This window comes from Pinus tabuliformis, chromosome 7, assembly GCF_031772625.1.
Source record: "Pinus tabuliformis cultivar Carrire ecotype Pingquan chromosome 7, CPIR1, whole genome shotgun sequence".
Taxonomy (NCBI): domain Eukaryota; kingdom Viridiplantae; phylum Streptophyta; class Pinopsida; order Pinales; family Pinaceae; genus Pinus; species Pinus tabuliformis.
Window position 1 is genome coordinate 1,248,800,032 of NC_142293.1, and position 14,651 is coordinate 1,248,814,682.

Consider the following 14,651-nt stretch of genomic DNA (forward strand, 5'->3'; position numbering starts at 1 on the left):
GCTTTGTTCAGGGGTAAATCACCATTGTAGTTGGGAAGCGAAGCGTCATGCTCTTCTGGTTCTAAGGTAACTATTCAAATCCTCTCATTCTTTGGCTTCGTGCAAACCCGAAGCATTTTTGCTTGTTGCATGGCTTCAGTTCACAGTTTGGATGAAGGCAGAGATTTGCAACTAGGAATAGCCTTCCTTTCCTTTCTGGGTTGTATATTTCTATTTGGGCTTGCAACTTCTAATCTGGCTATTGGACCATCCGACTAAGACCTTCTAAGCATTGGAAAGTATATTAATCGTCTCGTCTCTATTTTTTATATAGTTGGACCTTCATTTCTCACTCGACACTGGTTTCAGAGTGACTCTCTCATGGATACAAGTTCAACTACATCAGATCCTTTAGCCTCATCTATAAGTGATCATTGCATAAAAGAGCATGAAGTTGTTAATTCTAAAATCTACAACCTGCATGTCATGCTTTACCAGTAAAGGGCCTCTGAGTGCAACACCCTGGACATAATTGAGGCTCAACAACAATGAATTTCACGCTTGGAGGATAAGGTTGACACTCTTAGAAGCATTATTATGGACCTCAAGCTTCAGGGTGCCTAGCCAATCAGCCCAACAAGTGAACCACCTCGAGACATTGACCTCAATTGCCCAGCAGACAATTCTGACAAAGTAATTATGTAAAGACTAGTTTCAAATATTTATGGCTTTTGCTTCAATTTTGTCGCATATATACTACTAGGCTAATAAGGGTACTGATAGATTATGGGGTTTTCGTTGTAATCTGGGCAAGGGTAGATAGGTGTAGTTTGACATCTCAAATGTCCATAGACAAATTAGAAAGGTAATTCTCTCGGGTATTTGTCATGACCAGGCATGGATTTAATACAAAGAGTATTCATTCATGTTTATATATATATATATATATGAAAAACTTGATAGACAATGAATTAATTTAATGGTGGTAAGACACTTTAAATATGGTTGTGGTGTTGGTGGTTATTAATGTCCAATAAGATCAACTTTAGTCCATCAAACTTTAAAGAAAGGTAAGGAATCACTTTCTTTCATCATAATTTTACTTTTTCTTGAAAATCTTTAAGACACACATTTCCAAATCATCATCATGGTTTTGACTCTTAAAAGGTTAGGAAAATTAGACCTGTAACAAAAAAATATCAGTTTAAAAGTATACAAGACATTTTAAGAGGAAATGCTTTTCATCTTCAATCTTTTTTGAGCCACAAAAATGACAAATTCTATCAATCCATGATGTTTTAAGAATTGCTCAATACCCCACTTCATTATAAAACTCCTTGGAACAAAAAAAACAAAAAAAAAAAACATTCATTTTTATCTTTTAAATTAGAGTTAATCACCTCTTTATACTTTTATTTTATTATTTATAGTAGCCATAATTTCTCTTAAGATTCAGAAATAATATATTTCATATTATATTTATTTTACAAAATACTCTATTTCAATTATATATATATATATATATATATAACCAAAAAACAAAAACAAAAGACCAAAAAAAACTTTAAATAAAAAATCACATTTTTCTAATATAAATTTATCAAAATATAAATGGTTTATTATAAACTAATAATATTTTATGTAACACATTATTAAAAAAAAAAAGAGTATAGATATTTTCGTATTGTGAATAATATATGTATAAAGTTGTAACAACTTTTTCAAATATAATATTATCATATTATAATTATTATAGTTACTTTGAGATTTGATTTCTTTCATAAATTATTGTTTAAGTGAACGCAATGTGTATTTAAAATGAATAATATATCTTTACGAGTCTATACCTCGCTATTACAATTTCATTGTTTCAAGGAAAGAAGTTTCCAAAATTTAATACAGGATTACCGATCTACTACCACTGAAAGCATTTGGTGGGGTGGTGGGTGGTAGTATAATCCAAACCAAATGACCCCAAACTTAACGTTGTCACCTATTTAAAGACTAGTTTCTTTTGATTGATTCTTTTCAACCAAATTTACCGTTTATTGTAGGATATGAATATGCATTAAGATGGATGTTCTAGATGGGATTCGCAGCTGTACACCCAACCGTGGTACAGACCTCAGTAACTTCTATTGTGCGACAGGCTATCAACAAATTCTGTCCACACCAGCTAAAAGCATTTAGGCTATGAAATTCATTGTGTTAAAAACTTGTCCTTTGGACTTTCAACTTTATTCTATAGACTAGACTGACACACTATTTAATTTATCTTCGCTCAATTTTACATTCCGGACAACAATTTTTTGCAGGTGGTAAGAATTTGTGTTCAACAAAGTTCTGCCTGGACATTATTCAAATTAAATATGTTAAAACCAGTGGACTGTCACCATAGCAAATCACTTGGAAGGGAAATATTTCAGCGCAGCAAACAAAATTCCCTCCGACAAAATTCTACAAGAATTTTATAATTCTTTGTTAGCTGTAAGTTAACATTGTTCAATAAAGTGCATTTGTTCCTTGTGATAGAGAATCTCAGAGCAAATATTGAATTGCTCTGTGATACGAATAATAGAAGTCACTGAATAGGGCTTGGATTTGTATCGATTTCTGAACTCGGGTAGAGCATATTGATATCAGAAACTGCTTACATCCCGAAACCTAAATTGAGATCATGTTGGTACTACACAATGCTAGTTCAATCCACAATTAGCAGTAGTTAAGGCTCGTGAAGATTCTGAAAATCGAATGTCTGAAAGTTAATAAACCCATAGTCAGCCGTTTTAAATACAAGCCAAAGGAAATAGTCACTAAGCTAGAAAACCAGCTTGCCAACACTAAACCAGATAAACCTCCACAATAAATTTTTTTAGAAGTTATCTATCACTCCTTTAAGAAACCTACCAGAAGCCTTGGTAATCTTTAAGAGGACCCTACACCGTCAATTCTACTTCCTCCCATAACCTACCAGAAGCCTTGGTAATCATTAAGAGGACCCCACACCGTCAATTCCACTTCCTCCCATAACCCATCAGAAGCCTTGGTAATCATTAAGAGCACCCCACACCACCAATTCCACTTCTTCCCATGATATGGCTTTACTCAACTCCGTCCATATACTGAAAATTGCTCCCAGCACATCATCTTCATGCAAGAGGCAATAACACCTGCATAAACCAGTGGCATGCGATCTCGAGTCAGGAATTACTACCATTCGAATCAACGTTCTTTCAAGCCAATGCAAGAGTAGACAATTGCATGTCAGAGCCAGATAAATTAATCCGTCTTCAAAGCCCAAACAAGTAATTAAAAGTTTATTTCAGTAATTTGCAATGGAGAAATATAGCATTCAGCTGACTAAAAGTCAAACATACATTGCATGGTATGAAAGTCGTTCCAACTTTTTAGATTCGGCTTGTAAATCAGCCTCCACTAGGTCGGGTTGCTCTTTGCATTCTAGTCTTCTGTGAAGAGGAAGTTTGTAACTAGCCAAAAAGTGTTTGAGAAGCACTGAATCGCCCCTAAACACATCTATATATACTGCAATAAGCTCATATATAGGATCACCTACACAATGGAAATGAAATTAGTGTCAAGCTCTCAAAACAATAGAGGAAATCACAAACATCTAAAAATCAAAGATGTAAGTCACACTAAAACTAATGACACTATCTACTAACAATCACCAAGTACATTTCCCCTTCATAGGTGACCTTGGATGTGATGGCTTACACCACCTGATTTCTCAGCATTTAAAATCAAAAGCCTCAGTACATGATACAGCAACGTGACACAATTAGAGATGGATAATTGTCACAAACAATGTATACTGATTTGAAATTAGAACCTTGAGAGGCGGGATATCAGGAAATGTAAGTGTGGAACAAAACCCTAACACAACAACCAACTACAGCATCAACTCATTAAAAAGACTACATATAAAGAGAAAACAAAATGTTATCCGTTCATAGCAAAAGACTGCACAATGCGAAATGAACTTTATAGCTGGAATACTAATTCAACAAGCTTGTTATTAAAACATTGCAGTTTGGCCAAAGTGTCAATGCATGTTCTTAGATTTATTATTGTTTTACCATTTCTCCAACAAGTCTGAATTATTTCAAGAATATGTGAATGAAACATGCCATGCTCACTTGATGGTGCTCAATCGCTTTTGTATCCATCCAAAATTGCTCAGAGACATAAACAAGGAATCCTGCATTTGTTGCTTTAGATTTTCTTTGTACAACCTGTGAACTAGTTTGTGTTAGAAAAAGTGTACCTAGGACAGGTGCTCCTAAGGTTTGGTGTCTAGCCTAGGAATAAGTGTCCTAACATGACCACTTTGATTTAACTTTATGAGAAATAAAAAATGACTCTATGAGGCATAAAATCATAAAATGATTTTTCGAGTTAATTAATGAAAAAGGGACTTAGGAAATAAAGTGACTTCTGGGTCAATGAGAGATTAAATCCCCACCCTTGATCTCAAATAGCTAAAATATAATCTCAGCAATTGGATCTTAAGGTTAGGTCTCTCTTCATTATGAAAGAACAAAAAGTAAAAATAAGGAAGAAATAGGCACCATTTTTGCATGCATTCTTCATGAGTTTTTGGGGAAGAGAAGAGGAGGCTGAGAGAGCAAGTACAACAGAGTAAGGAGAGTACAGCAGGTGCAGCAGCAAGGAAGAATGCACAAATTCCAAGGACAGGAAGCACAAATTTCAAGGTATCTTCCTAGCAGTTTGCCTAAACACTAGCACAATTTTCAAGATAGTCTGAGCCAAAAATCGACAAGCAGTCTGGGCCGAAATTCGAGGGACAAATGGGCATTAATTGATGTCAGAAATAGCACCGATTTTGAGGGTGTCAGGCACGACTTTCAATGGATCTGACAGGCATTTAATGCAGGGTGTCAAATGGCTAAGATAAAGATATAATCTCAGCAATTGGATCTTAAGGTTAGGTCTCTCTTCATTATGAAAGAACAAAAAGTAAAAATAAGGGAGAAATAGGCACCATTTTTGCATGCATTCTTCATGAGTTTTTGGGGAAGAGAAGAGGAGGCTGAGAGAGCAAGTACAACAGAGTACGGAGATTACAGCAGGTGCAGCAGCAAGGAAGAATGCACAAATTCCAAGGAAAGGAGGCACAAATTTCGAGGTATCTTCCTAGCAGTTTGCCTAAACACCAGCACAATTTTCAAGGTAGTCTGAGCCAAAAAACGACAAGCAGTCTGGGCTGAAATTCAAGGGACAGATGGGCATTAATTGATGTCAGAAATAGCACATATTTTGAGGGTGTCAGGCACAAGTTTCAATGGATCTGACAGGAATTTAATGCAGGGTGTCAGAGCTGCTACAGCAGTGCAGAAATCGAGGAAGTTGGCACGAAATTCTGAGCAGTGTCAGGCATGGATTTCAAGGGACTGACAGCAGACATTGGCCCGAATTTCTGGGCAGGTTTGGCACAAAAAACAAGGACTGTTTAGCACAGAAATTGACGGACTGCTGACACAAGTTTCAAGGAACTGTCAACCAATGTTGCACGAAGCGGGAGCGAAGCGGAAGCGCGAAGCGGAAGCGCGGAGCGCGGAAGCGTCATTTTCCAAAAATCTAGGGAGCGAAGCGTCCGCGGAAGCGTCTGCTATATATATATATTTTTATATATTTTTTTGCATTTATACTCAAAACAAACATCCCAAATACCAAATTAATTGTAGAAGACATGAAAACATGCATATTTTTGCATAAATCAAGATAGATATGGCATCCATGATTCCATTGTAGTTACTAGTATGTACAACAATCATCTATATTCTAGCTATTACAAACATACATCAAATTTTTAAGCATATTATAAAACATAAAACTATAAAAAGTATTAACCCGCGTATATGAAGACCTAGACCTTGCTGTAGCAAAACCGTGAATTGTAGGAGGCTTGAGGAGGAACCTTAAGGCTTAAGCCCCACCAGCAGTACATTGAATACCTAGTAGATCAGCATAGGTGGAAGCATAGTTGGACATAAGATCACAGTGATTTGAAGCAAGGTAAGGGCAACAAACTACATTAGCAAGAATTGCAGACTTTACAAGGAAGTCTCTCAGATCTACTCTCACAGTGTATTGATAATTTGATACTGCACCTCTGGAATAATTGGACGTTCGTTATATGGCTATGCTCTTGCTCCTGGTATGATTTACCAATAGTGTCATATGATCATTGGCATATGCTTCAGTATGATTCTTTGCATTATGACATTTGTTCATGACATCAATTCAATATGGACATGTCACTTGCTTCAGTCATATATATGTTATCGTTTCTCATATAGATCAATATTGGTATGGCTTCCCAATATTGGCAATGATGGGTATAAACCTATAAGCAGAGACTTCTTCATTCTTATATGCACTTAGCATTATGTATGGATATCACTGCTCAAATAGCTTGAGTATGGTATTGCTATGTTCTAATTACAGCAGTATATGAATATATAGAAGTGCATCCATCAGTTGAGTAGATGACTGCGCTTCCGGTTGCGCCACGCAATCCGCCCTTTTTCAATGTATATTCATTGAGTTGACATTGTATTCAGAGCAGTAAGACCGTATATTCAGGCTACAATGCTCAAGTTATATGGTATTAGGAATCCTATATGAGAATGATGTCATATTGGTGGGTTGCGTCCAGGTTGCGTCCAGGTTGCGTGCAGGTTGCGTGCAGGTTGCGTCCAGGTTGCGTCCAGGTTGCGTCCAGGTTGCGCGATTCCGGGGGGCCGCAACCTCAAATGGCAGGAATCGTTTTTTTAACCCGGAATCGCGCCACCTCAAAAACGGAATCGCGCTTCCAGTGTGGATTCCGGGACGCTTCGCTCCGATCCGCGATTCTGGGTTTGGATCCGGCGGAGGGGGGCGATTCCTGCAACACTGCTGTCAACACATTTCCCAAGGAATTTTGAACATGAATTCAAGTAGAAAAGTTGACTGTGTGTTGCATTTAATTGCTGTAATAATTTCTCTGAAAGAAATAAGAATCTGTCTCACTGGTTTTCCCTCCGGGGTATTTCCAGAGTCATTTGACCAAAACTCCTTGTGTCAAATTTGTAGGTTGCTTGTATTTTTCTCAGCAAAAGTCAAAAGATAGATTACGTTCATGTGTTTCATTTTATGAAAATATTCATGTGTATGACAGCAGCTAACAAACAAGTGGGTTGGGCAATTAAACATGATGAGAACTCAATAAACTTGAAATTGGGTTGGGTCTAGACAATTTTTCTACATGTTATCAAAGTGAAGTTGGCTTAATTGCTGAGAAAAGTGACCAAACAGCAAGCATAACAGTAAGTATAAACAGGGTATTGTGGTTGAGAGGGAGCAGTGTTTACCTTTGGACAGACGTGAGATTTTGTGTTGGGTTGTTGAGATCAAAAGGCAACAGGGTTGAGGGTTGAGGACAAGCTTAATGGCGCTGATAATTTTAGCCCATGGAAGGAGAGGATGGTATTGCTACTTGAGGAATTTGAGTTGTGGAAGATTGTTGAGAAGGCAGTAGTACCTCCCACTGATCCAATATTGTTGGCTGAATTCAACAAGAGGAATGTCAAGGCAAAGAGACTCCTCCTAGATGCTCTTAAAGATTACCTCATTCCCCATGTTTCGGGGAAGAAGTATGTCTTTGAGAAGTGGGCAGCCTTAACCAAGTTTTACCAAAGCACTAATGAGAATAGGAAAATGGTATTGCAGGAAAAACTGAGACAAACCAAGATGACCAAGACCGACACACTTTCCTCATACCTCAATAAGATCACTCAGAGTAAGAGATGAGTTGGCAACCGTGGAAGAGGCCATTCCTGAGGAGCAGCTAGTTAGATCAGCCTTGAGTGGATTTTCCAAGGAGTGGGATCCTTTCATTGATAGGATAGTAGCCCATGAGAATTTTCCAAATTGGGGGAGAATGTGGGACGAATTCCATCAGGAGGAGATCAGGCGAGGTGCCAAGAGTGGAGACCACAATGGTGGGGAAGATGTGAATGTTGTTCTTGCGGTAAAGGGCAAGAAGATGTCCAAGAAGGGTGACATGAGTGGTACCAAGTAGAAGGGTAAGCAAAAGGAGAAGGAGAAGGACATGAACAAAGTGAAATGCTTTGCTTGTCAAAAGATGGGACACTATGTTGTCATATGTCCTAACAAGAAGAAGGGTGTTGCAGCTTCAACTGAAGTGGATGAGTTTTCCACCAAGTTCAACAAGGAGTTTTTTTGGTAGTTAGCCTTGCCACTAGCATTACATCCTCCAACATATGGTACATTGACAGTGGAGCTTCATGCCGTATGACAAGTGTTAGGAAGCACTTTATAGGTCTTACTAAGAGGGATGTAGATCTGGAGGTGGTGCTTGGTGATGACTCACCAATCATGGCAGTTGCTATTGGGACCATATCCTTTTAGAGGGACTCACAACTTCCCATGAAAGTGACAAAGGTCTTATATTTTTGGGGCTGAAAAAGAACTCCATATCAATGTCCATTATTGAGGAAAAGGGATATGAGGTGGTATTCCATGGGGGTTTCTCATGTATCCTAGGGGATCTACTATCACTTCGGCCAATGTGATTGGAGTCCATCATGGGAAGCTATAATTCATGTTTCAACCTACTTAGAGCATTCAGCATTGGATTCTACCACCAACAACAGTGATTTATGCGAGTTGTGGTAGAGGAGGATGGTCCACTTGCACCATGGGGCTCTGAGAATATTGAGACAGATTATTACAGGGTTACCAAATTTCAATATTCAATACCAAAATGTGTACAAGGGGTGTGCTTTGGGAAAGTATACCAAGACTTGTTTTCTAAGCAGTGATAGCAGGGTAGCAAGGATCCTTGATTTGGTTCATTCTGATGTATGTGGTCCTATGTCTTCGGTATCGTTGAGCAAATATGAGTACTATGTCACTTCCATTGATGACTTCTCTAGTAAGACCTAGATTTTCTTCAGAAGGACGAAGGATGAGGTCTTCAAGAGGTTCCAAGAGTTTGGGAGAGGAACCAAACAAGTAAGAAGATCAAGGTGTTGAGGTCTGACAATGGGGGCGAGTATACCTCCAATGAGATGGACTTTCGTGGCGCAAGCATTGAGAGGGAGTTGATTGTTCCTTACAACCCATAGAAGAATGGGATTGCAAAGAGGAACAACAAGGGCATAGTAGGGGCTATTAGAGCCATGCTTTATGATCAAAGGTTACCGTTCTTTCTTTGGGATAAGGTGTGTAACACTGCAATGTATATACAAAACAAGAGTCCACATAGAGTTTTGGAGAGCAAGACTCCTAAGGAGGATTTTTTTGGGAAGAAACCTGAGATTGGGCACTTCAAGATTTTTGAGTGCTAATTTATTCCCATGTCCCCAAGGAGGAGGACAAAGATAGAATTCATGATTGAGAAGGGTATTTGAATTTCTATGGGGTATAGCGAGACCTCAAAAGCTTACTGCATACATATTCATGCCAAGGGGAAGGTTGTTATGAGGCGAGATGTGAGATTTGAGGAGAGAGCCTTGAGGAGGTCGCCAGAGTTGGATCAGGTAGAGCAAAAGACTCCTCAGCTACAAGATCACCATAGGGTACAAGATCAAAGGGGTCTGGAGGATCACAGGCTTCAAGAGTGACAAGTCCACAGGTGACAGGGTCGCAGGACACAGGTTCCCAGGGTATATGTTCACCATTGACCAAATGGGCATCATCGTCAGGGATATAGACTTCAGAGGAGGATATTCCCACCCTAGTACAGGAGGCTACTTCAAGGAAGAGGAAGCAAAGATGGCTTCATGATAACTTAAAGGAAGCCCAGGAATCAGTGCGAAAACTCAAGTAGTCAGTTAGGGAGAGCAGACCATGAGCAATTTGGTGGCCATTTGGCTATGGTGAGTAACATTGTTGAGACTGAGCCTTCTAGCTATGACGAGGCAGCAAACCAACAGTCTTAAGGGGTGCCATGCTGGAAGAATATGCTTCCATCATGAAGAATGATGTTTGGGAGATAGTGTCGAGACCTGAGGGGAAGTCAGTGGTGACTTCCAGGTGGCTCTACAAGATAAAGTATGTTGCAGGTGGTAGCATTGAGAAGTACAAAGATCAGTTTGTGGCTCGAGGGTTTTCATAGGTAGAGAGAGCAGATTATGAGGAGACCTTCACTCCAGTTGCTCAATATACTTCTATTAGATCAGTGATCTCTATAACAATAGAGACGGGTTGGAAGATCTTCTAGATGGATGTGAAGAATACATTTTTGAATGGGATTATTCAAGAAGAGGTTTACATTGATCATCCATAGGGCTTTGAGGTGCATGGGAGGGAGTCCCATGTTTGCAGGTTGAACTGTTGAAGAATGCATTATATGGCCTGAAGCGAGCTTTGAGAGCTTAGTATTCTTGGATAAACACTTGTAGCGGATGGGTTTCAGGAAGAGTGACGCAGATCCAAACCTCTATTACATTGTGATTGGTGAGGATCCTCTCATTCTAGTACTGTATATGGATGATTTATGTATTACAGGTACAGAGAGACTCGTAGAGTACTACAAGTGAAACCTTGCTTCAGAGTTTGAGATGACAGACATTGGACTCATGCATTATTTCTTGGGATTAGAGGTGTGGCAAGAGAAGGGGCATATATTTCTGGGATAGGGCAAGTATGCAGTAGACATTCGATGAGATTTTATATGTAGCTTTGTAGGCCCATGCCCATGCCTATGATTACCAACTGGAATAAGCTTTATGCTTATGAGCCCGAGTTTGTTGATCCCACAACTTATCCTCAATTGATAGGCTCATTGATGTACCTGGTTAACACTAGACCAGACAATTGTTTTGCAGTCAACACTCTTGGTCAGTTTATGGTGGAACCTAGGAGAGTGCATTGGGTGGCTACAAAACATGTGTTTTGGTATCTGCAAGGGAAAGTGGATTATGGTTTGGACTATGTTCAGGGGGATGGAGGCAGATTAACTGACTATATAGACTCAGATTGGATAGGATATGTTGGTGACGAGAAAAGTTCTTCTCGGGGTTATTTCAAGTTGGGTTCGATTGTTGTATCCTTTGTTTTAAAAAACAGCCAAGTCGACTCCGACTCGACCGAATCAGACCAAGCCAGTGCCTAGCCGAGTTGGCTTGGTGGCCGAAACGGAATGGCTGGCCGGGTTGTTGCCGAACCAGTCATTGACTCAGTCGACTCGGTAACAACTCGATCGACTCGGTAATGACTCAGTCGGCTTGGTAACAACTCGATCGGCTCGGCTCTTTGACAAAAATCTTGAAGCACATTTGTCAAAAGTTGTTCCGCTTCCTACATATCAATGGTTGGGTTGTTGTTTATTGCATATTTATAGCCCTAAAGTAATCTATCACTGTGAGAAAGTTTTGAAAATTACAAGGCCGAAGTATGGTTATCCTAGTGGCATGAATTAGAAAACTGAAACAATGCATTGAGCCATACAATGTTTTTAAAAAGGCAAACGTTCTGGCAATGGACTAATAAATACATATTTACCTCTGATTGTTCTGGAGCTTGACCATAATTAAATCAAGGATTTTGAGACTTCATTAGGGGCAGAGAATTGGTATTATTGTTGTTGTAGTCTAGTGATTGTCCTTAGGCTGAGGCAGAAAAGAATCCCAGCATTGGTGGCTAAGTATCAACTTTGTATTGGACAGTGCACTAGGTGCCATTTTGATATAATGGATATATTCATGAGCCTACTTTGATCATATGTTGTCTTCTCTCTATATTCTAAAGCTTTGTGTTTGGAACCATGAATATGTTTTTTTTTTAATATTTAATGTATTTTTTTACAACGACCGAGTCATTGAAATCAAACTGGCCGAGTCGATACCGAGTCGGAGTCGAAGTCGGAGCCGACCCTCGGCTGTTTCCGAACTGGAGTTGGGAGTTTTAAAACACTATTTGTATCATGGTCCAGCCAAAAACAATGATCAGTAGCACTGAGTTATGTCGAGGCAGAGTATATGGCAGCGACTCAAGCTAGTTGTGAGGCCATTTGGCTTTGCAAGATGTTGGTGGGCTTATTTGGTCAGGAGTTGAAGCCCATAGTGATTTACTGTGATAATCAAAGTTCCATAAAACTCATGGAGAATCCAGTTTTTCATGACATATCAAAACACAAAGGGATCAGATACCACTTCATCTGCAATTGTGTTCAAAAAGGGGCAGTGCAACTTGAGTACATATCTATTAATGAGCAAGTGGCTGACATTCTCACGAAGTCCTTGCCAAGAGGAAAGCATGTCTATTTTAGAGACAAGATGGGAGTCGTGAGAAACATTTTCCTCGGTAAGAGGGAGTTTTAGAAAAAGTGTACCTAGGACAAGTGTTCCTGAGGCATGGTGTCTAGCCTAGGAAAAGGTGTCCTAAAATGACCCCCTTGATTTAACTTTATGAAACATAAAGTTAAAGTGACTTTATGTCTTAAAGTGACTTTTTGAAATAAATAATGAAAAGGGGACTTAGGGGATAAAGTGACTTATGAGTCAGTAAGAGATTAAATCCCCACCCTTGATCTCAATGTCTAAGATCTAATCTTAGCCATTGGATCTTAGGGTTAGGTCTCTTTTCCTTATGAGAAAACAAAAAGGAAAAGCAAAGGAGGAATAGGCACCATTTTTGCATGCATTCTTCATGAGTTTTGGAGAAGAGAAAAGAAGGCTGAGAGAGAAAGTACAGCAGAGGATGAAGTACAGCAGGTACAGCAGCAAGGAAAACAGCATGAATTCCAAGGACAAGAGGCATGAATTTTGAGGTATCTTCCCAGCAGTTTGCCTGAACACCAACATGGTTTTCGAGGCAGTCTGGGCCGAAAATCGAGCGATTGACAGAAATTAATTGCTGTCATAAATAGCATGAAATTCGAGAGTGTCAGGCATGGTTTTCAAGGGATCTGACAGGCATTTAATGCAGGATGTCAGAGCTGCTACAGCAGCACAGAAATCAAGGAGGTGGGCACAAAATTCTGAACAGTGTCAGGCACAGATTTCAAGGGACTGACAGAGCAGAGATTGTCATGAATTTCTGGGCAGGTTTGGCTTAGAAAACAAGGACTGTCAAGCACAGAAATTAAGGGGTTCCTGGCACAAGTTTCAAGGAACCGTCAGCACATTTCCCAAGGAATTCTGAGCATGAATTCAAAGAAATAAATTGACTGTGTTGCATTTAATTTCTGAAATAATGTCTCTAAAAAAAATAAAAATCTCACAATTGTTTTCGCTTCAGGGTTTTTCCAGGGTCATTTGACCAAAATTTCTTGTGTCAAAATTGTGGATTGCTTGTATTTTTCACAGGAAAGTCAAGAGGTAGATTAGGCTCATGTTTCATTTTATGAAAATATTCATGTTTATGACAGCAACTAATAAACATGTGGGTTGGGCATTAAACATGATGAGATTGAGAACTCAATCAATTTGAAACTGGGTTGCGTTTAGACACAAATTTTATACAGTTTGGGCATACTGCTAATCATTAATTTTAATTTATCAAGAAAATATTACTATTCATGCCAAAGGGAACTATAACACTCTCATTGTACCACGTAGGCTGTATCCATACATATTAACTCTAATATTTCCTAGCTGGTGTGCTAGTTCATCCTCCTTCTGTGTGTATATTTTGTGGAGTCTTGTTTATATAGTACCGTAACAAGTGGCATCAGAGCCACATTCTCTGAACTTGTGTGAATCTTATGTTCCCATCCCTTCCATTTCATTTCTGTCTCCACTTCACCCTGTGTGTCCATTCTTTTTAACTAAAAAGCAATCACTCTCTCCAACCTCTCTCAGTGATCATTTCTATTCTTCATCATTGCAGTCCACCTTGGCCTCTACGTTGCTCCTCTATCTTTCTGAATCAACATCGCATTATTTTTCATCCCTTTAATATATCCAAAGAAAGTAAAAGGAAAGAAATCTTTTTAAAGGGTTCTTCACTTCTGTTGATCAATAAGCTCACCTCTTCAATGTTTTTCACTGTAAGTAAGACCATTATCCAACATCAGCACCATAATATTTATAAAAGAAAAAAAGAGTCGGAACTGACATTTTCATTGATGTGACATTACAGAAAATGTGCACTGTTGTAGAGATTTGCCTCTAAACAATAGCCCCTCTTTCTTTTCCCTTGTACAGCTGCCAAAAATCACAATGTATGTAAAATTGTTGTTTTCTATGCGAAGGCACAATTTTTACATCTCATCTCTAATCATCATCTACCCATTGCTGAGTGTCTTGGAAAAAAAATATAGATAGTTCTCTGTTAGACATAATGAGAGATTGTGCACTGCTGTCTGTAAATTTATGCATAACATGAAGAACAGAAGTTTGTGCAACTGTGAATGCAGACCTGCAAGTTCATGTGCTGGATATTTATACCAGCTGGAACATGCAGTGAATAGGTGTAGACAGGGCAGACATGAGTGGGACCAGTTGCTGATATGGCATATGCAATATGCTAGTATTGACTGAGTCCACTTGAGTGCACATATCAAAAGAGTGGGAAGGAAGTAAGCTAATCTTGTGAGAAAGGGACCTTTATTGATCTCTTTTTCGTGATAAATCTGGTATGAATCCAGCACAAATTTCAGACATGATTAAAGTTTCACC

General features: G+C 39.0%; 1 protein-coding gene across 2 annotated transcripts in view; it reads right to left on the bottom strand.

Annotated features, from left to right (window-relative positions):
- Positions 1 to 2,434: 2,434 nt before the first annotated feature.
- LOC149251900 (putative glycosyltransferase) overlaps positions 2,435 to 14,651 on the bottom strand; it is a 145,981-nt gene continuing 133,764 nt past the window's right edge. For both annotated transcript variants that reach the window (XM_089459622.1, XM_089459623.1), the window contains 2 exons: positions 3,357 to 3,549; positions 2,435 to 3,149 (listed from right to left, as the gene is read on the bottom strand). In XM_089459622.1, the coding sequence (XP_089315748.1) occupies positions 3,014 to 3,149; positions 3,357 to 3,549 (329 nt within the window). In that variant the 3' untranslated portion in view covers positions 2,435 to 3,013. The remainder of the gene's footprint in view (positions 3,150 to 3,356; positions 3,550 to 14,651) is intronic.